We start from the raw sequence: 22,578 nt of genomic DNA on the forward strand, positions 1-22,578 counted from the left end.
TGAGGGCAGCTGGTAGGAGACGAGCACCCCTTGCTTAGGGCTCAGATTATGGAAGGCTTTATGGCTAATGCAGCTTGAATTAGCACCAGGCTTTGGGAGCTGCATGCGTGTGTTTCCTGTCTGAGTGGGGAAATCTCCTTTTGCTGTGGAATCTGTGGTGATGCCTCAGAGGTTACCTGTGGTGTTAGACCCTGTGCTGACGTAGTGAGTGCTGCAGCAGTAAATTGCCTTAGTTTAAAACTTGCCATGGTGAGTCATGAGGCTTGATGTCTAGGATATTTCTTTTTCTCTGCTCTTTTTTCTTTCTGCTTACAAAGTAGGCAAGGGTTATAATCAGTTCCTATTTCAAGCGGAGGGATTCTCCATGTCTTCTTAATGCAACGTGTTTAAAAATGGCCCAAGCATAATGAGGATGGGAGTACAAGGAAGTGTCAATAAAATCTTTCAGATGCTCGTTCTGGAATGAGGAAACGAGGGCTGATTGCCTAGCTCTTACATGTTGGAAAGCTGTTGTAATTACTAAGCTTAGACTGTGCAGTGAGATGGTCCTCTTGCCTACTGCTATTTCTTTTTCCCTTCCTATATTGCTGCATTCTTTGAAATCTGAGTTTCACTGAACACAGCCCAAAAGGCAGCGACATGAGAGCTTTATCTGTTGCTGTCAGAGGCTGTGCTACCACTGTGCTGCTCTGTGTGAACTGCTTTTTATTGGAAAATCTTGCTGTAGCATAGGTGTGTGTGCATGTGAACATACACATTTAGGTTGGAGGAATGTGTTAAGTTGTTCAAACTGCTTCTTAATCTGAGTTTATCAGAAATGATACAGTCCTGCTGTACTAAGAACAGAACTGCTTGGGTCTGCAGGATTTCAGGGCACTCCCACTGCCCTAGAGATGGAGGTGGCCAGTGCTTGAAGATGCTGACTCAGTAACTAAATGAGCTGTCCTGGCTCTACTTTGTGCAATGGCAGAAATGCCTTCTTGTTATCAGTCCCCAAGCAAGATAGTTGTACTGGCTAAGCTTTTTTTAATTGTTTGCCCCTCCTGCTCAGATCAGCTCATCTGTGTAAGATTACTTGTTGGGTATTTGCTTCATCCATGCTCTTTTCCCTGTTTCTCTTCCCAGGAGAATACATGACTTGCTGAAAAGAGAGAAAATGCTATGCTGGGGTTATTCATCTTTTGGACAACCTGGGATAGGCAGCAACCTCCAGGTCATCATTCCCGAACCACAGGTGTATGGATTCATTCATGACAGAAATGTCAAGGAGGTGGCGTGTGGAGGAAACCACTCGGTATTCCTGCTGGAAGATGGGGAAGTGTACACCTGTGGCTTGAACACCAAAGGCCAGCTGGGGCACGAGAGTGAAGGAAGCAAGCCAGGTAAGTGTGTCACTTGTGTGTGGTTTCTAAGTGGCTGAGGCTGGCAGACTGAGAAAGTGACGGAAGCTGCTTTGTGCTGAGTGCCATGCAGTTGGAGCAGCTGACTGAGCTGAAGGTTGTGTCTCACCCGGTGATGCTGGATTGTATCTGCTGCCTCTGGAAAGCGACAGCTGAGCAGCATGGGTGGGGAGACAAGTCTGCTCACTTTGTGTGGAAAATGTATCAAGAGGCAGAGTGGCGATGGTGTGGATGTGTTTGTTATTTGACATTAGGGTGCCCAATTGTAATGGGGAAGAGAGGGCTGTGAGCCCCGAGTGTCTTCTGCTTTCTTTGCAGTTGGGCTGTGTCCTTACACCAAGAGCAAACAGTAGTTTGACGGTGTATTTGTTTTTGTAAATCCTGAAGCTGTTCTTATGGACTATTTTTTTCTTTTTATGTTGGCCTTGTTATTTGATTTTTGTTAACTTGTTTTGGCATGTAGCAAAAACAGAGGTATCTCTGTTTCATAATAAAAATCCTCCCGTGAGTAATTAGACTTGAGTAATCTTTACTCCTACTGTTGGCTACCCTCTGTAGGCTTGGTGCTTCTGTAGCCCACCTTGTTATTTTGTGACTAATACAGGAGATGTACTAAATGAAGAGCAATAGCTATTTTATGTACTTGCAGATCTGACGTGACTGATTCCGGTGTCCTTTTTTGGGGTGTCTTTTGTCCTTTTCTTTCAATCATGAGGAAGTAGATGTTGAATTAGAGAAGACTGCAGGATTAGAGGAGCTGACCTAGACTTTTTGTCTTCTTGCTTTTCCTGCAGTGCAGACAACTAAAGAGATTGGGATGTGACACCAACTGCTAGTTTATTCTACGTATTCCATTCATTCTGAGAGTTCCTGCAGTGCTGGTTTTTGAGGAGCCTGGGACCATGCATGTGAAAATGTGTGCTTCTCCCTCAGCACAGCACTGCAGGCTGCATCTGTGCCTAGATGCATCTGCTGCCTAGGGTAGGTGGGAGGGATGTGCTATAAAGGAATAGCTTCCCTTTTTAGCTCCTGGTGAACCGCCACAGCAGCTTCACTAGTAACAACGAACTGGAGGAGGGTCCCATCCCACACATGGCTTGTGGGGGTCCACTTTGGCTTGTGGCATTGGGAACTGATTTTTTCAGTTCTATGCAAATAGGAACAAGAAGAATGCATATCTCACCTTTCAGTTTTCCCTTCCCTATAAAGAATAAAGTCAGTCTCTGCTTCTGTATAGGAAGATATGCCAAAGATCGTGTTTCTTACTCTATTAGTTGCACGGAGAGGTATGTGTGGGACAGAGGGCCCTGAGCTGTTGAAGGTGATGGAAAGTTTCTAGTGTGCCTCTAAGGAAGGGAAATGGGGAGATGTATGGAATGGGAATCTTGCTGCTGCTTTGTTCTGACCTTTGCAGTGTGAACCTGAGGCTCTGCCTAGTCAAGGGAGGCAGCTGGAAGTGGGCTTTTGTCTGCTCCCTGTGACACAAGACCAACTGTCCCCTATGGGCAGCCTCTGCAGAGCCCTTTCAGTTGTTACAAGAGCTCCTCTTAGAGCAGTCTTTTAGCACCTTTTGAGATGGAAGACTTCTTAATTAAAAAGCTGTGTTTATTATCACATTTGCTGAGCTTGAGGATGTAGTGCTGAGATAGAATAGCAACTGGTTAGGTGATTTTTTTTTTTTAATCCTTCTTTTTTTGGTTCCTCTCTACTGCAAGAAACAAATTACTGAAATGAGTGCACTCCACTGAATGAGTCAGTATAGTCTTCTCTTCTGGAAGTGCCCTTTCATCTGCTTTTACTTTTTAAGGGAAGCAGTTCAGAGATTTTCCTGGTTAGGAGTCGGCTGTTGTGAGAAATCAGTCTGAGTTAGTATTAATTTTCTGAGCATCATTAAGTGTTAAAGTGCATTAAATTGATCGTGTGGATTCAAATATTGCGGGGTGGCATTGCCTCAGTTCATGTGAAATCTATCTGCTCACAGATGAAGCAGCAACAAATGTTAAGTCAAATTTCAGTAGATCCAGGTCACCTGGATTGCTCTGAACACAGTGACTTTCCAAATGTAAATGCACATGAACTTCAGCATGGGGCTAAAGTGATCAGAAGCATTGATGCTCACTGTGGTATGTTTAATAGTAAACTGCGTAATAACTAATAATTCAGATGTGTGACCTGTTTGTAAAGACTGCCTGTATGGATCTTCCTTTTTTCACCTCTTCCTGGCTGGGAGGAGGCCATGTGGGAGGCCTGGGTTGCTCCAGAGCAGGAGCAGAAGTGGCAGAGTTTGTGTTTGTTGGAACAAACAATGGAAGGGAATAAGTCCAGCCTCTCCAGATCCCTCTGGATTGGCAGCATTGGTATATTAACCACTCATTCCAATTTTGTGTTGTTTCCCTTTCTCTGCACAAAGTTTGAAATAAGAGCCAGAAAATACCACAAAACAGACTTTTCACAAAAGATATGAGACAGTTCTGTTCCCATCTGGGCACAGAGCTGAGGCTCAGCATGTATCTAACTTCCAGAAATCAAATACTTTAGACACTTCTGGCTGCTAGCTGAAAACAGATGTTCCTGCAGCAGAGCTCTGAAGAAATGCTTACTCTTAACACCTGACCTGCCTTTTAAGCAGCTGACTGCCTATGTAAGCTCCTGAAGAAGGAATAGAGATATGAGCATCTGTACTTTTCCCAGAATGCCCTTCAAATCTCACATGTAATCATTCTGCATTTCTCCAGCATAACATCACTGCACATCCCTGATCTTTCTTCTGCTCTGTGAACTGCGCACTTCTTTGGGCTTTGACAATGCCTGACGTGCATGATACCCTCTGTTAAGTGACTAAACAGCATGTCCTTGAATGGAGAAGCACAAAATATTCCATGTTTCCCAAGGTTTGTGGTAATGTGTTGTACTTGAGCATTCAAGTGGGTCACTTGTACAGGCCCCACATGAGCATCATACTCCTATTCCTTTAAACATCCAAAAGGCCAGTTTATCTTCTGAAGAAAACAAAAAAAGTCAAGTATAGACAGGAATCACAATCTACTTTTGCTCTACATCCAGCAGCAAGCTGAGAGAACAGTTTTTCAGCTAACACCTTCCATTTTTATTTCTGAAGTACTGTTGCTAAAGCATATGTTTTCAGGGAAAGCTTTCTTCAAAAGCTGTCTGATAAATTTATGAATTGGGGTTAGACTTCATCATGTACTCTCTAAACGTATTTTTTATTATCCCAAAAGATGATGTGTTCAAATGACATTAAGCTGCTGTACTTCTGAAAATTACTAAGCCTAATAATAAAAATACTTTTGTAAACGTTAAATAGGACTGTTAATTTCCTCCTTTTACCTATCAGCAGACTTCTTCTCAGGCAGTGCTTGTGCAGTAGATTGTAATGTCATTGAAAGCAAGGACAAATGTGGTGTATGGAGTCTGCACTGTGCTGGTGTGACTTTATTCTGTCCCTGTGCAAATCACTGCAGGATGGAATTAAGCAGGAACTAAGCAAGGAACACACCAGGTGCTTTTGAAAATTCCACCCTCCTCAGTCAGCCTGGGGCTTCCAAGTGCACTTGGAAGAACTAACCTCCCTATTAGAAGAAAATACGAAATGCTCCTGTGAAGGCAAAATATGTCCTGCTGTGCAAGACTGCTCCAATAACATGAAAAGATAGGGGAAATAGCACCTATCCAGTTGCAAAAAGAGGCCTGCAGGATTGAGCACAGCAGGTGGATAAGAGTCAGGTCCTATCTTACCTCCTTTCTACCTCCTAGGGCAGTGGCTGAGCCCCAAGAATAGGCTGTACTGGGTTGTTGAGCCCTCAGTGTGTGTACTGCATGTCTGCATTAGGGCTGCAGGAAGGAGGTGGTACTACATTTGGGGGAAAACTGCAGGGAAGAAATAAACAGGTCTCTCTTCATAGCAGCATTGGGAGATTGGAGTGCTGCTTCCTAAGTGGAGATGCCCATTTTATGTTGGTTCCCTTTTCTTTTGCCTTAATAAGGTTTGCTCAGGAATTGTCACATGATTGCAGTAACCTCTGTGTGGGCATTGAGTTACAGTGAAGGGCTTGTTCTTCCTTCTCCCTGACCTGCTGTCCTTGCTTACTGCCATTGACACTTGCCACTGTTCCTACTCATGTGGAACTCATTCCTTTGAAATTAATCTGCCCTAGTTTGTCCTTTGCTGTCTTTTCCCCCCATTTTTATTCAGTTAGTCAGCTGTGTATTTACATTCCTTCTCTCTAACCAAATGATCAGCCTTACAAACACCAGTGCTGCTGTTGTCAGTCCCTCTGATGCTCCAATTCCTGATGTGAGTGTAGTAGTAACAGACCCATGCGTAGGAACTGAGAAAGGCCAGATGTCCTACGAGTTTCTCATTAGGAATTTTGGTTCTGATTAAAAAAAAAAAAGTCCAGATCTGCTCCTTTCCCTCAGTTCACAAGAGGATGACCTCAATATTTGCAGTTGGACTTTTAAAGCCCAGTGTCCGTAATGGATTTGGTAAACTGCTGTTGACAGAAGTGATGAGAAGTTGCATGCTGATGTAAATATTAGCTTGCTCCCTATTTCAGAGCTTTTGATCCATAGCAAGACAAAATGGGTTACCATGCACAGGTGAGAACAGCAGGCAAAAGAAGAGGGCAGTTCTACTCTACAGCCTAGAAACAGAGCCAGGAGCTCCATGTGCAGAAGCATCTCTGCAATGTGCTGCTAGGGACAGGGCAATCAGAGGGATCTGCTCTTGTTCTGTGCAGGTGCAGAGCTGGATTCCTCCCACACCCTTACACGTTGAGACTTGTGCTGTCAGCATGGTCATTCCAGCTGTCTATGTGTTGCATGTGTCATGCACCTAACCCTAGTGAAGGCTCTCTGTCATCACCCATGTGTATTCCTGAAGCTTTTCTCCAGGCCTTCCTCCGAGCCATTTTTTTATTACTTTTTTTTTATTACTGCTGACAAACAGCACCAGAGATGCGTGAGGAGATCTTGACTCCTGCTCTTCCTTACAAGCTGACAGGATTAGATTAGCTTCCCTTAAAGTAGTTGGGGAGAGCAGTAAGTTCTCCAGTTCACAAGTGAGCCTCCTTGAGAAGAAACAATCTCCGCTCCCTCAGCCACTTCTCACAAGACTTCTGCTTCAGACTGCTCACCAGCTTAATTGCTCTACTCTGGACACATTCCAAAGTCTCAATGTCTTTCTTGTAGTGGCAGCTGAAAACTAAACTCAGCACTAGAGATGTAGCCACACCAGGCAGAGTACAGAGGGGCGAGCACTTCCCTATTCCTGCTGGCAACACTTTCTGATGCCATTGGCCTCTTGGGCACACTGCTGGCTCATGTTCAGCTGACTGTTGACTAACAACTCCAAGTCTGTTTCCTCTACACTGTCTTCCAGCTACTCTGCCCTGAGCTTGTAGCTTTGCATGGGGTTGTTGATAATTGAGGCACAGGATCTGCCACTTGGTCTTACTAAACTTCATCCCATTGGCCTCAGCCCAGCAAGCCAGCCTGACTAGATCCCTCTGTAGGGTTTTTCTACTCTCAAGCAGATAAGTATTTCTTCCCAAGTCAGTGTCATCTGCAAACTTACTGAGGATGCACTCAATCAAGTAATCAGTGAGGATATTGGAGAGGATAAGCTCCATTACTGACCCCGGGAAGCACCACTCGTGAGCAGTTGGCCAAGTACATCTAACTCTATTCACAATCACTGTCTGGGCTTGCCCTCCAGCCAGGTCTTTGCTTAGCAAAGAATATGTATGTGTAAGCCATAGGCTTCCAGCTATTCCAGGAGAATACTATGGGAGACCAAAGTCCAAAGGCTTTGCTAAAGTCTAGACTGCGTCAACAGCCTTTCCCTCATCCACCAGGCACATCACTAGATATTAGAAGAAAATCAGGTTCATCAAGCAGGACCTGTCTTTCATGAAACTGTGCTGGCTTGGCCTGATCTCCAGGTTGTCCTGCACAGAGAGAAGCAGTCAGGATGACCATATGCCTACTGTCAAGCTGGGAAGGACACAAGGAGTTGGGGGTAGTGTACACTTAACAAATATACAATTAACAGAGTGGTGAGATTAGGCTGGTATTTCACAGGATGTAGAGCTAGAAAGAGATAACGAAAAAGAAATGAAACACTCACCTACATCCCAGGCTTACAGAAAAACTCCAAAAGCAGCAATCTCAAGGAAGAGAACTTTTCCCAGCTGCATTCAGCCCTTAAATGGGATCTAGGAGAGGTGCAGCCAGGCTCCACCTTTTCCGGTCACACAGCTGAATTGCCTTTGCCTGTGCTCCCATGGCTGACTCAGTCCTTGCCTCAGGTGATCAATCAGTGGTTCAGGCTGTGATTCAGCAGTTCCCATACAGATAGGTATCCAAGAGAGCTGAAATCAGTTGGAACTCTTCCAAGCATCAGCTTCTTCCCATTAGGGAAGAAATCCAGATTTTGCCACTGAAGGTGTCACCTCAGGGCTCTCCATTGATTTCAGACAGGAGAAGCCATCTGGTGCTGTCTGTGTACATCACAGTACACATATGGCTGAAGGATTCTGCCACGTCCTCTAGCAAAAGCTTGTCTTGCAAGGAGCTGGAACCTATGTGTTGGAAAGGTACCAGCAGTCTGATAAACTTTACTAGGGGATTATGATCAGTAATTCACTGCCTGTACCTCCAAACCAGTGCCATGTAACTGAGCGCATTGTGCTTCCAGTTGTGTTAGACGCTGAAGATCGTGTAGCATAGCTTTTCAACATCATGGGGACAAAGTAGAAGCCCTCTTTTCTAAATTGAGAAGCTACAGTCTGAAGATGGGTTTTTCAAGGGTTTTTCAGTCATTGCCTTGCTTTACTGCAGTTTCCAGTGCTGTCAAGAGCTGCCTTACAAAAACGTGTACCACCTGTTTCCAGCTTTTGCTGGATGGAGCTTGCCTGCAGTCCACAGACAGGCAGGAAAATAGCTCTGGGAACCATATTTGTCATGATCCAGAAGAGTGCTGTCCTGAAGGAGTTTTGTGTAGATCTGAATTTTTTATCCATTTTTGTTTTATGATAAGATCTGACAAGGCGGAGATCAATGGAAGTCAAACCTTGGTATGTCTGTTTATGCTGACAGAAAATGCACAGAAAAAAGAAGTGAAAATGGGAACTCCTAAATATGAAGAACTGATGAATGATTTCTGGGTGTTGGTGCTATATTATAACAGGTGATGGTTTCAGAAATAAAAGATTGGGTCAGTGCGTACTTCTTGGAACTTGTTTTTCTGAGTTTTATGACATGTTGGAACACCATTGCACATCTCCTGCAATCCTTTCTAGTTGCTCCCAGGGTTTTATTCTGCTCAGTTTTATACTGAAGTCACAATACCAAGAACAAACTTCACTTGTTGCACCCTTCATCTGAATGCGGTGATGCATCATTTATAAGGAGAGAATAATAATGCTGTGACACTCTGGAAAATAACAAAAATTTATACCAACTACCAAAGCACTTCATGTTTTGAAAAAAGAAAGGGATGGAAGGTCATCGAAAGAGTGTTTTGCCATCTCCCCAAGGTGCTCCAGTTCCTTCAGGTGCAGTAGTGGATAGGATGTTTCTGTCTTTCTGACAGAATCGTAGCCTCCAGGGATGGGGCATCCACAACCTCCTTGGGCAACCTGTTCCAGTGTGTAACCACCTTCTGTGTTAAAAACTTCCTTCTAATATCTAATCTAAACCTCCCCTGTCTCAGTTTAAAACCATTCCTCCTTGTCCTATCACTATCCACCCTTGTAAACAGGCTTTCGCCCTCCTGTTTATACGCTCTTTTCAAGTACTGGAAGGCCACAGTGAGGTCTCCCCAGAGCCTTCTCTTCTCCAAGCTAAACAAGCCCAGTTCTCTCAACCTTTCTTCATAGAAGAGGTGCTCCAGTCCTCTGATCATCTTAGTGGCCCTCCTCTGGACCCATTCCATGAGCTCCATGTCTTTATTTTGCTGGGTTCCCCAGACCTGGACGCAGTACTGCAGATGGGGTCGCACAAGAGCTGAGCAGAGGTTCACCTCTATCACCTCCATCTCCCTGCTGACTACCCCTTTATTAATGCAGCCCAGAACACGGTTGGCCTTCTGGGCTGCAAGCACACACTGCTGGCTCACATCCAGCTTCTCATTCACCAGGATCCCCAAGTCCTTTTCTGCAGGACTGCTCTCAAGAATTTTGCCCCAACCCAGGTTCAACACCCTGCACTTGGCCTTGTTGAACCTCATTAGGTTTTCATGGGCCTACTTCTCCAGCCTGTCCAGGTCCCTCTGGATGGCTTCCCTTCCTTCCAATGTATCGACTGCACTGCTCAGGTTGGTGTCATTTGCAAACTTGCTGAGGGTGCACTCGATGCCATCATTTGTGTCATTGATGAAGATGTTGAAGAACACCAGTCCCACCACTGACCCCTGAGGGACACCGCTTGTGACCGGCCTTTACCCTGACACAGAACCACTGATCACAACCCTTTGGCTGCAACCAGCCAGCCGATTCCTAATCCATCGAACAATCTATGCTTCAAATCCATACTTCTCCAATTTGGGGGTGAGGGACCATGTCAGAGGCTTTGCAGAAGTCCAGAAAGATGACATCTGTTGCCCTTCTGCTGTCCATGGGTGCCGTCAGTCCATCATCAGAAAGTTAGCTTATTGGTCAGGCATGATCTGCCCATGGTGAAGCTGTGCTGGCTATCTTGGATTACCTCTTTGTATTTTATGTGCCTTAACATAGCTTCTGGAAATAAAAGATACGTATGAAATATATGGTAGAAATAGAAATAGCTTCTATGTATTCTTCTAGAAGAACATGCTCCATGATCTTCCCATGAGCAAAGGTGGTACTCAGCAGCCTGTAGTCCCCCAAGTCTTCCTTTCTCCCTTTCTTGAAAATGGGAGTAATGTTTCCCTTTTTCCAGTCACCAGGGACTTCACCTGACAGCCATGGTGTTTCAAATATGATGGAGAGTGTCTCAGCAGCCGCATCAGCCATCTCTCTCAGAACCCTAGGATGAATATCATCCTGCCCTATGGATCTGTATACATTCAGTTGCGTGAGGACGTCTTGGACTTGTTCCACTGTTACAGTGGGACAGAATCCACTCCTCACACCCTCACCTAGAGGTTCAGGATGCTGGCAGACATGGGAGGCATGACCACTCCTGAAGACTGAGACAAAGCGCTCTTTGAGTACCTCAGCTTTTTCCATGTCTGAGGGAGCCTCTCTCACTGAGAGGAGACTGTAGCAACATTTGCTCTTGAGATGTCTTTTGTTTGTGATTGACCTTGACTGGTCCTTGAAGGTGCTGGTTGTTTAGAGCTCATGTTTAAAAATAGGATCCCTAAATTATATATGCAGATGAATACAAAACATGCCACCAGGCGATGCTTATGTGTAAATTGTGGGCGAAAGTTAAGAGGTCAAGGCAACAAAGGGAGCCTTGTAGTTGATGTCTACTATAGGCTACCTGATCAAGTGGAGACTGTTGATGCTGCTGTTTTCCAGCTACAGGATGTATCCTGACTGCAGATTCACATATTGCTGGGGGCCTTCAACCACCCTGACATCTGCTGGGAAAGTAGCACAGTGAGCTGTAGGCAGTCCAGGAGACTCCTGGAATGCATCGAGGACAACTTCTTGAGTGAAGTAATGCACAGCCTGACCAGGAAGGTTGCAATACTGGACCTGCTGCTCACCAGCACAAGTATACTGATTGGTGATATCAGGATTGGAGGCTGCATGGGCTGCAGGGATCACACAGTGAAGTTCACAATCCTGAGGGATATGGGACAAAGAGTAAATTTTAGGAAATCCAACTTCCAGCCTCTTCAGCGAGTTAGTCAACCAAACCTCCTGGTAAACTGTCCTCAAGGACAAGGGAGCGAAGCAGAGCTGGCAGGTCTTTAGGGAGGCTTTGCTTAGTTCAGAAGGGCTCTTCATCCCCAGGCGTAGGAAGTCGGGAAAAGAAGGAAATAGACTGGCATGTCTGAGCTGGGGCCTACTGGTCAAATTGGAGATCAAGAAGAAAGTGCACAGGCATGGAAGCAGGGACAGGTACCCTGGGAAGTGTATAAGGATGCTGCTGATCTGTGCAGGGATAAGGTCAAGAAGGTCAAGGCCCAACTGAAGCTAGACTTCACAGGTGGGGCAAAGAAGAGCAAGAAAGGATTCTGCAGGTACATCAACCAGAAAAGGAATGTCCAAGAAGATGTATTCCCCGTACAGTGAGCAGTACAGGCAGGCTCATAACAGCAGACAAGGAGAAGGCTGAGGTACTGAGCAACTTTTTTGTCTCAGTCTTTGCTAGCGAATGCTCTTCATACAGCCCTCAAGCAGATGATTGGAATGGTGGGGAGGGAATAGACTCAGGGCCTTCTGAGTGTTGTGGGATCACTGCCTATCAACTGCGCCTCTGTGGCTTTTAATTGAGAGCAAGGAAGTGCATGTTGATGTAGCATTTTGTTTGTGTAGAAAATATGTGTTTAAAGAATTGTCCCTTTCTCTCCTATAACATGTTTTAAGGCTTAATTTACTTCCCATTTTCACACTTTCAGACTTAGAAGGCAAATCTTCCTAGGAGTTTCCTAGCCTAGGAATTGTCCCCTTTAAATTGATTTAAGACATATAAGTTGATCTGTGTGCTGAATTGGTGCCAGGTATGTCAATGATACATATCTAGGTGCCCTTGATGTGGGGTGTCATTTCACAGAATGATAAGTGGAACATCAGTGTGGGACTTTTAATAAAACTAATCATTGCCTTGTAGCGCAGAGTGAATGTTTCTTTGTCTACCCTGAAACATTTTTTCAGGGAAGAAAAATTCCATCTTTCTTCTGTTTGGCTCGTGAAGACTTTTTCCATCAGACGTGTGCTATTTCCAGAGCTTTGCTGAAAGACAAGACTTTTTCATGCCTGTTTGTAAAAAGTCTGCATAATGAATGGAATTTGATTGTTGATGTAGTAAGAGTAGTTGTCAAACCTATTTCAATTGCTTAAGATGACATAATAACGAAAAATAAATTGTGGGCAATCTTCCAGAGGAAGATTTTATTTTTCGCTTTTACTCTTCTCTAAGGTCCTCTTGCTTTTTAGATTACTTTTTTTTTGTGAGCTTCTTACTGTGATAGAAATAGTAGTAAGTTGATAGGGTTGGGCCTCTTCCAAACTTAGTACCGGGAGTGTTGTAATATGTTCATCCATCAAGAAGTAAAGCAAGAGAAAACTGGATTGATTAACTTTTTTGGATGACTTGTCTTCATTAGGCGTATGAGGTGTGGAAGGCCAAATGTATTTTACAGGGTTTTTAAACTTCAGAGTCCATCCTGATCCTTATGTCAAGACTGAGTTAGGAAACATCAAATTTGGAAAGTCTGTTTGATTCCAGGTATCTTTGAGGCTGCGTGTAGACTGTTGTGCTTGAGGACGTGTACCTGCCTTTATCCTACAGTTTACAGGTCAGGGTTTTAGAAGAACTCAGCAGCCACTCATTTTCAGTAAAGTCTTGTGCTTTCCTTGTGTAGGAAGTGTTTTATAACTAAATTGGGCATCACTGGGCCTATCTGAATGGCTTTGCTTATGAATTACAGACCTGCCGTCTGCACGTAGATATGAGACAAGTCCTGTGATGGAAGTGTTTTTGTGTTTTTTCTCAGAACCAATTGGAGCCCTGGCAGGGCAGCACATAGTGCACGTGGCCTGCGGAGAGTCCCACAGTGTGGCACTCAGCGACCAGGGCCAGGTCTTCTCCTGGGGCGCAGGCAGCGATGGACAGCTGGGCCTCACCACTATTGAAGATGCAGTGACAGTACCAAGGTAAACCTTCAAGTGCTTTGGGTTTCCTTACGGCACCCACTTGGAAGTATTGTATCAGGGGTTTTTGACTTTGCAGCCTGCAGTTGGTGGAAGTGTTGCTCTTGCTTAAAGGGCTGGTAATTGGGCACTTGCCACTTACCAGTACAAGGCTGACGCTCCTTTTCTCTCTCAGCGCTCCTTGAGTACTAGACAAGTTCTGAAGAGGTACAGTTAGGACAGCCCTTCTGATCTTTGGTGCTTGAGGCACAGAGAAGAAAGTTAGAGCAAGTTCGACTTCCTCAATGAAAAATATGGCAGTGTTTTCTGCAGGACAGGAGGTACATGAGGGAGAACCCCAAAATAAAAATGCTATGTGGTATGTTTGTATTGCATTGTATCTCTGAGATAGGAGACATATTTCAAGAATGGGCAAAAAATATGGGCAGGTGAGCTGGTGCCTCGGCTCTGGAATTCTTGCATTGTTTGTATTGTATCTTTTGCTTATCAGCAATGCTGCTAAAGCAGCCCATTTCAATTCTGAACAGTGAATGTTGTTCAGAAATGTTAGGGAAGTACTCAGTTTTCTTCACTGACTTGCTTAATGCATTTTTCCAGTCTCAGAGCAGTAACAGTGTTAAGAATAAGTGCATGTAGATGGTGTTGGGGCCAGTGGCAGAGACTAAGACTCCTCCGTCCAAAGCAGTTCATAGATTATAGGCCTCAGCTCGCTACCATAATTAAGATAACTGGTCTGTTTGTAGTTAATGATGTTGTACCATGCTGCATTAATAACAGATGTATTCTGTCTCTTATTCTGGCTGCATCTATATATCCAGTGCAGAGCTAGAAGAGGAGGTCTGGGACGTGGGTCTAGGGTGGCTGTCATTCACGGGACAGTATTTAAAGAAAAAGAGTTCCAGTTGCTAAAGCATAATTGTTTGTTTGATCTGAAGGGCTCTCTGAGAAGAAAACTTGTTACTTGCTGGCAGATCTGATATAAAAAAGAGAGACGGGCTCAGATGCCAGTGTGATAGTGCCATTTTAAAAATAACATTTTTGTGGAATAACTTGAATCTTGATGTGCTATTCTCTGTGCAAAGCAATGAAGAGGTTGTGGTGCTATAGCTCTTACAAGCTTCTGTGCTCCTGACAAATGACATGAAAAATGTCAATCATGAAAAAGAATATTAGGAGAGATGCTGAGAGACCAGATTTTTTTCACCATTTTCAGATGTCTAGAGTCTTCTTTATAGCAGTAAAAATAGTTGGAGTTGGTAGTCCGACGTCTAAAGCTCTTCAGATGGCAGATTGGCATCTGTGATCAGTGTTACCTCCAAGATTCTGTTCCTCTTCTCAAAATCACAGGCTATATGTCTGTCTAGAACAAATACCCAAATGGAAATGATAATTTCACCTAACACGATACTGTATTTGTTGATGATTATTCTAAAATGTCATCTTCTTTAGGCTGATAAAGAAACTGAACCAACAGACCATACTGCAGATTTCCTGTGGAAACTGGCACTGTCTGGCTTTGGCAGCAGGTACTGTAATGTTCATTATTTATTACCAAGATTTCTGCTCTTGTTTTGCTCCATGTCCAAGATGGCATATTTCCAAGGACATCGCTATCTCAACTGTTTTCAGGACAAATGGAAGACAGTGAAGTAGATCAGGTACTACATATATTGTAGAAGAGTGTTGCCAATACTGTCAAAAAGGGAAACATTACACACAGGCCACTGTCACTCTGTTGTCACACAGCCACTGCCTCACTGTTGAATGATGGCAAGAAGACTTAACAGCTTTCCATCTTGATGGAAAATAATAATGCCTCCTAATTATTTTCATGGAAACTCCAACAGATACAAGGAGCACAATAATACTTTTGATACAGCAAATTTTCAGTCACAAAACGCTATTTTTCAGCATAGTCACCACCATTAGCTATGCATTCTCACCAGCAATAAACAAGAGCCTGCATGCCATGCTTGTAAAAGTCTGCACCAGTGGGGTTGACTCACTGTTGCTGTGGACACTGCTGAAATGCACCACTCACCAGCTCACATCAGTGTGCTCACATTCACTGCTTGGTGTCCATAAACGTTCAGCAAGTGTTGATGAATGTCAGTGGGTGCCATTTTTTTTGCATGGAAGAATTCAGTTCCTCACATTTGCTTCATCTGCACTTCCATGTCAGGCCCCATTTTGTCAGAGTGCCCCTCTGTTGCCATTTGTTGTGCAGCAACAAAATGTAAGGGAATATTGGCAGGAAGGTTCAGCCTCTCCTTCCCTACCACCAACATCTACCTCTGACATTGTGGGCCAACGTAATAAAAAAAAGAAAGGAGGCATTACTTTTGGAGCAGCCGTTGTAGACAAATGTGAGGAGTTAGTTCTTTTGTGTCAGAATTATCCTTGGCTGTTCCCTTTCTGAATGCAACACGACCACTCTGCACAGCTTAAGTTACAGCACTCTCATACGGTATTTTGCACTTGGTTATGCAGCTGTGTATTTACCTTGTGGCTCCAGACTGGGCTTATATTTTAGGAAAGAATGTCTTGCTTGCTTTTTGCATCATGAGATTTGGGTGGGAGAGAAGCCCCCAGCACTAGTACTTGTTCAGTTTGACAAACTTGCTTTTCTGTTGACTAGCTTTTATTCACTATCCTCTTTCTTTCTTTGTTTCAGATGGCCAGTTCTTTACGTGGGGGCAGAACAGCTATGGTCAGTTGGGCTTGGGAAAAGAGTGTCCCTCCCAAGCAAGTCCACAGCGTGTCAAGTCTCTTGATGGGATCCCTTTGGCCCAGGTTGCTGCAGGTGGAGCCCACAGTTTTGCCCTGTCTCTCTCAGGAGCTGTGTTTGGCTGGGGAAAGAACAGCTCAGGACAGCTGGGACTAAGTGATGAACGAGGTATTAAAATTGTACTCCTAGGTGAAAGAAGGTTGGGTTTCTTTGGCTGAGTGCCACTTTTCTTTCCACATTGGCAGTCTGTTTTTACCGAGCAGATGTGTAGACCTCGGTAGCTCCTTTGGAAGGAGCGGGCAGAGAAACAGTCTTTGGTGGACTTTACAGGATTTTCATTGTTAGGAAACACATTTTTCCCCTGTGTTTGCTAGTGAGAATGAAGGAATGAAAATCCAAGAAAAAAAAAAGAGAAAAAAAGTATTTCAGATCTGAACGTCGAGATGCAGACACCCAAGGAAATGCTTTGATTCTTTTCTTCTTCCCTCAAAAACACTTTGTCCATACTTTGTTTGAAGTTGGTGTGAAAAAGGGTCTCCAAGTGGAGCAGGAGACTGAACCCATCCCCTGGTTTGCTTGCATAGTTTTGACTGGTGAGCATCTGTATGCTACAGAATGATGGCAACATAAATTGTCTCATTCTTGTAAAATATGTATTGTTTATTGATTGCACATTCTTTCAGACGCACAGGGCCAGTAGTATGTTGGGTTTTTTTGCATGGTCAAGTTCAGTGAAACCCATTCATCAACAGACTTGAAGACTGGTTCATAAAAGCTAAAAAAAAGGAGTGGATATGACACTACAACCAGTCTGAAAAGCCCAAATTCCCCCAGCTTGTTGTTAATATATTTGTTACTACTTGCAAAAGTAAATGAAAGATTTTCACAGAATCACAGAATCACAGAATTGTAGGGGTTGGAAGGGACCTCCAGAGATCATGGAGTCCAACCCCCCTGCCAAAGCAGGTTCCCTACAGCAGGTCGCACAGGTAGGCATCCAGGCAGGTCTTGAACATCTCCAGAGAAGGAGACTCCACCACCTCCCTGGGCAGCCTGTTCCAGTGCTCGATTTTCTTTGAGTTTCATGTCATTCTCATCTTTTTTTGCGTAGTTTCTGAGTAGCTTTAGATATATGAGCAAGTTGTTGTCTATAGATAGACATGATGTACAGCATGCATGGACAATTTATTTATTTATATATATATTTACTTATTTTATTTATTTATATAGAGGTGTATATGCTTATAAATGTTTAGATTGTGTAGGAGCTTATAAACACTGTGTTGCAAGAGAAAAGCATTACCTCATGTTTTGTCTATGTATAATGGAATGATGCAATTTGACAACCCACTCTACCTACTGAAACATATATTTAAAGCAATTACTCAAAAACAGCCTGTAGTTTAGCACAGGATGCTCAGACGTATTAAACATCATTTCACCTTGCTTTGCACTTTTGTGAGTATAAAACATAGTTGTAAGACTTGTAACATATTTTGCTCCCTCTCAAAAATGCTCCAGGTCTGTTCTCTTGTGCTGTGTTTCAGCTAGTGTTGACTTAGCATAAGACCAGCTGTGTTCCCTCCTTGCAGATTGACAGATAGATGCTTGTGATCTCAACACAGCACTGTTAGAAATGCTGCATTCTATATATGAGAAGGTTTATTTTGACATGGGGCTATCTTAAATAAAAACAAAAGGGGCATCTGCTTGTGGAACAGTGTTGGCCAGAGATGATACTCTGCTAACACTCAGTAAGTGATGCTGTCATAAATACTTGGCATTTGTGGTGAGTGAGTCATGATAAGACAGAATTCTACTCAGTGAACATGAACAGCAAAAATCAAGAGCGTGAAAAATAGGCATTTAAATACACCTTGGGATTTAGCTGTCATGTGTGCTGCTCCCACGTCAGGATTGTTTTGTATGGGAAAAAGGTTTAAAAATGGTGTTGCAAACAAATGTTAGCAGTCATCATCAGCAAAGGGTTGAAATGGAACATGAGGCTGAGGATGGGTGTAGCTCGGCTACACTAGTCGTTAGTGCCACACTGCAAGTGCAGGTGGAGTTTATATGAGAGTTTGTGTCCTCACTTTATCCCACTTTTCTTGAACCAGAGCAAATCTGTTAAAAACGGAAGAGAAAGCAACAGCGGAGTAATTAAGGATCTGCTTTTTTTTCCATTGTTTGTTAAAACTTTCATTGTGACCCAAGTTGTGGAATATGTCTAAAAATCAGACTGCCAGTGGTTTTCTCAGGCATTTAGGACTGTATTTATGAAACAGTTCCTTTATTTTGTTCCACGCAGACCGAGAATCCCCTTGCCATGTGAAGCTATTGCGGTCTCAGAAGGTTGTTTATATCAGCTGTGGAGAGGAACACACAGCAGTTCTAACAAAGGTAAAGAAGTTCCAAAAGCTGGGAACCCTTGCTGCTGTCTTGCCTGAAGGTTTCACATTATTTTCCTAGGAAGTGATGGAAAAGAACAAACTGAAGTTCCTTATTTTATCTGACTCCTGGAAAACAGACAAAGTGGAAAATAGTCTAATAATTTATTCTGAGATTCACTGCCAACATGAACCAGTGCTGTTTTTAAAATGAAGATGTTAGTAATCCGTGACAGCCTGAGTAAAACTCAGGTGAATCTCTTAAAGAAATGAGCTTTGTGCAGAAAAAAAAAAAAAAAAAAGAAACAAATATCCAAAGGAGTGATAACATAATGGTGTGTTGGAAGACAAAGTTACCGTGCCTCGGAATAAAAGGCAAGTCAGATAGAATGGGCTATCAAACAGAGAGCTGCCAGTCACTCACAGCATGCACAAGAGGCTTTCGATTCCAAATCTACTGCTGTTTCCAAGTAGTGTGTAGTTTAGTAGACAGAGAATAGGACTAGCATTGGGAAGATCAGTGTTCAGTTCTTGCCTCATCCCAGCCACTTGTAGGTGTGCTGCTTCCTGGGTTGGTGCCTTAATTTTCTCTGTTTTACTGAAACTGAGTCTGAAAGAGCTGATCTTGAGGTTTCTGTGGGAAAGCTACTGTACAACACCAGAGTGTGATTCTCATTCAGGGCAAAAGGTCACAGTCTATTTGAACAGCAGCTGACGGAGGTGGATGTATAGTATAGTGGAAATGGGTGCTGTTGAGCCGCATTTAAACCTACTGAGATTCAGGCTCATCTAGTAATGGTGGGGAGAAGCTTGTCTTCTGTAGGTATACCTGGAGATAATTTTGGCACTGATGAATGGCAAGGTAGATGTTTGGTGGCTGCATTAGCAGAACACAAGTTTATTTTCTGAATCCTTTGGAATCCCCAGCAATCTCTGCTTCAGCTTGAGCTCGTAGTGAAGCTGGAGTCAAAGAGATGCTGCTAGGATATGGGTCCTAAATGGAGAATGTGCTGTTTGGTTTGCTAACAGAGTGGAGGGGTGTTCACGTTCGGTGCAGGTTCCTGTGGGCAACTGGGACATGATTCCATGAATGATGAAGTGAACCCCCGAAGAGTTCTGGAGCTGATGGGCAGTGAAGTATCCCAGATTGCTTGTGGCAGGTGAGTACTGTGTGCAGTCAAAAATTTTCCTTCAGTGGAGGTTAATGCTGACACTGAGTCTTGTAAATAGAAGGAATAGTCTTGCTTTTGCATTGTGTGTGTCAAAATTAAGTTAATGTTAATTTTATTTCCCTGGAAAATTTTAAGTCCTTCTATTGGAGATTGGTTTTTAATTGAGGCTGTTTCTTGCACCCCAGGCATGTGACACCTTTCCGTTTTAATGGTCAAGACAGACTCTGGGGCTGCAGCCCCTTTTGGTCACAAGATTCTAGCCTATTTCAGGAGGAGAGAAGTTAGTAACATAAGTGTTATGTTCTTGCCTTTTACACATGCAGGCTTAGCAAATGACTAAGCTAATTCAGTCTGTTATCCTGACATGAGCCCCCAGCTAGTGCAGGCTGCTCTTAGTCACTTCCACCTGAAAAAACTTCCATCTATAAAGTGGTGCCATCAAGTGGCAAAAGCTGAGCACTGGTGCTTTGCGCCAGCTTCTGGCCTGGGGGAAGTGAGAATAAATTTTAGGTCTTTTTTTTTTCTTTTTTTTTTTTTTCTTTTAATTATTAAACATGGCCCAAACTTTGTACCCATCTCTGTTACAGACATCACACTTTAGCCTTTGTGCCTTCTTCAGGAATGATCTATGCATTTGGCTGTGGAACAAGAGGCCAGCTCGGAACTGGGCACACTTGCAACGTTAAGTGTCCCTCTCCGGTGAAGGGTCACTGGGCAGCTCACAATGGGCAACTCTCAGGGAAACCTGGTATGTATTATGAATGATTTGAAGTAGCAGATGGCATAAGTCACTTCATCTCACCCGTGTTAATCTAAAACCACCTTGACATTACACTGTGAGTGTACTGAGTGACCTCTGCTCTCTGTTAATCTGTGTGCCCTGTCTTATCATGGCAGAGCTCAACACTTGGAGATCTTGAGTAGTGTTTTAATACTGATTTCTGAGGGCTTTGGTTTCTCACCTATATAGCAACCTCACTGCTATTTAGAAATTACAGATTTTCCCTACTGCCAGGTCCTGTGTCCTCAAACAAAGAATCACAGAATCACAGAATTGTAGGGGTTGGAAGGGACCTCCAGAGATGATGGAGTCCAACCCCCCTGCCAAAGCAGGTTCTCTACAGCAGGTCGCACAGGTAGGCATCCAGGCAGGTCTTGAACATCTCCAGAGAAGGAGACTCCACCACCTCCTGGGCAGCCTGTTCCAGTGCTCCATCACCTCACCGTAAAGAAGTTCCTGTGCACATTTGTGCAGAACTTCCTATGCTGCAGTTTCTGGCTGTTTCAAGTGCTCAAGTGTTTCAGTACCTTCTCATTTCAGCCTTGCCCTCAAGGAGCCAGGTGTTCCTTGTAGTGTAAAGCACGAGACAGTGGCAATGCAAATGTGGGGGGGAAAGGCAAAGAAGGATTAATCATCCTCTAATGCAACTGTGTTTCTTTCCTCAACAGATGCCTGTAAATATCACATTGTCAAACATATCTTCTCTGGAGGAGACCAAACATTTGTGCTTTGTTCCAAATATGAGGTAAACCAAATCAAGTATCTTCTCATATTTTCTCAAATCTGTTTTCCTGCCCCAGCCCTCAGATCACACCTTTGCGTTTTGTTTTGTTTTGTTTTTACTAATCTCCTGAAAATGAGGTGGTGTTTTGGAGTCCATTCTACCTTACAAACTTTATCAAGGACAGCACTTATTTACAACAGTACGGGGATTTACAACTTTTTTAGGTGTCTTCCTTTTGAGTCATGTCAAAGAGTGATTGGGAAGACACTGATATCAGTTTTTTCATCAGGGAGGGGAGTTACTTCCTTGGCACATGGGAAGTAATGGACTGCTTTACTCCTGAGAGAGTGAGGTTCACATGATGAGAGTGTAAGGAAGTGGAATACACATTGGGATGGGATATTATCAGATCAGCTGGATAGTGAGCAGTTTTTCTGCTTCTATCATATTTTTTTTCAGTAAGCATTTGACATACACATTTGAGGAACAGATGTAGCTGTAGAATAAATCTACTAAGCCTTTGTTTATATGCAACGGAATTTGAAATTATACTTTCTTTCGCTTTTGACTTTTCCTCTTTTCTAAAATGTATTTGGTGATGATCTTGGCTTTTTCCATTCCTTTCCATGCCTTTCCTTTTGGACTTATTACTAATGGAGCAGATTCCTAATCAAACCTGTTCAGAGACCATACCCAGAAAGCTATCAGTTGTGTATAAAAAACAGAAATTTTTAATAAGAAGGAGTTGTTGTACAAGCCTTGTCTTTGCTGAAATCTGTATCTTCTCACAGAATTCCTTGCCTGCTGATGATTTCCGGACCATAAATGAAACACGTTACACCTGTTTAATAAATGATGAAACTATAGATGTCTGGAGGCAAAAGCTTTTAGAAAAGAACAGTTCTAATTCTGTCAAGTAGGTATTGTGGCACTGGACAAGCCTTTTGTTGGAAGTTTTATTTAAATAATTTTGTTGGCTTCCGTGCCATGTTTTCACTTGAAATTCAGCAGCCCTTTCAAGTGTGTGGTTCTTGACAATACCCGAGGGGAGAACAAGTGCCAGTCACAAGAATACCAGGTTAGAGCTTCCTAGCAAAACCAGAGGAATTTAAGGCTGCCTCACAATATTGCAAATAGTGGGTGGGAAATTGATTATGAAGTTGTTCTTCATTATGTTCTTAGAGTTCATGAAAAACAGCAAGAAGACTGTTTAAATTCTTCCCCGCCTGCCGTGAGAAGTGAAGAGTAGGTGGAGAGGAGACATTGCTAACATCCCTCTTTTCAAAGAGGAGTGATACATGATACTGAGTGAGCCCCTTAACCTCTGCCTTTGAGTAGTGGGGTGTTCTTGGCATTGTTTCCCATAGAATGAAGGAAAGATGTCTGAAGAAATTTGCTTGGACATTTGTTTATACCTTCTCTCCCTGTTTTCTTTTGTCTTCTTGCTGCAAACAGTAACGTTGTTCAGATACTGTCCTCGGCTGCCTGCTGGAATGGGAGCTTCTTGGAGAAGAAGTAAGTGAAAAACAGAGTCAAGAACTGTAGCTTTCCCTTG

General features: G+C 43.4%; 1 protein-coding gene across 3 annotated transcripts in view; it reads left to right on the forward strand.

Annotated features, from left to right (window-relative positions):
* Nucleotides 1-1,156: 1,156 nt before the first annotated feature.
* HERC3 (HECT and RLD domain containing E3 ubiquitin protein ligase 3) overlaps nucleotides 1,157-22,578 on the forward strand; it is a gene marked incomplete at both ends in the record, with an annotated part of 38,989 nt that continues 17,567 nt past the window's right edge. For all 3 annotated transcript variants that reach the window (XM_079534952.1, XM_079534953.1, XM_079534954.1), the window contains 10 exons: nucleotides 1,157-1,382; nucleotides 13,075-13,234; nucleotides 14,681-14,757; nucleotides 15,906-16,127; nucleotides 18,268-18,359; nucleotides 19,376-19,506; nucleotides 20,106-20,266; nucleotides 20,968-21,044; nucleotides 21,815-21,939; nucleotides 22,479-22,538. In XM_079534952.1, coding sequence (XP_079391078.1) covers nucleotides 1,157-1,382; nucleotides 13,075-13,234; nucleotides 14,681-14,757; nucleotides 15,906-16,127; nucleotides 18,268-18,359; nucleotides 19,376-19,506; nucleotides 20,106-20,266; nucleotides 20,968-21,044; nucleotides 21,815-21,939; nucleotides 22,479-22,538 — 1,331 coding nt within the window. The remainder of the gene's footprint in view (nucleotides 1,383-13,074; nucleotides 13,235-14,680; nucleotides 14,758-15,905; nucleotides 16,128-18,267; nucleotides 18,360-19,375; nucleotides 19,507-20,105; nucleotides 20,267-20,967; nucleotides 21,045-21,814; nucleotides 21,940-22,478; nucleotides 22,539-22,578) is intronic.

Source organism: Tetrao urogallus (genome assembly GCF_951394365.1).
Source record: "Tetrao urogallus genome assembly, chromosome: 4".
Classification (NCBI taxonomy): domain Eukaryota; kingdom Metazoa; phylum Chordata; class Aves; order Galliformes; family Phasianidae; genus Tetrao; species Tetrao urogallus.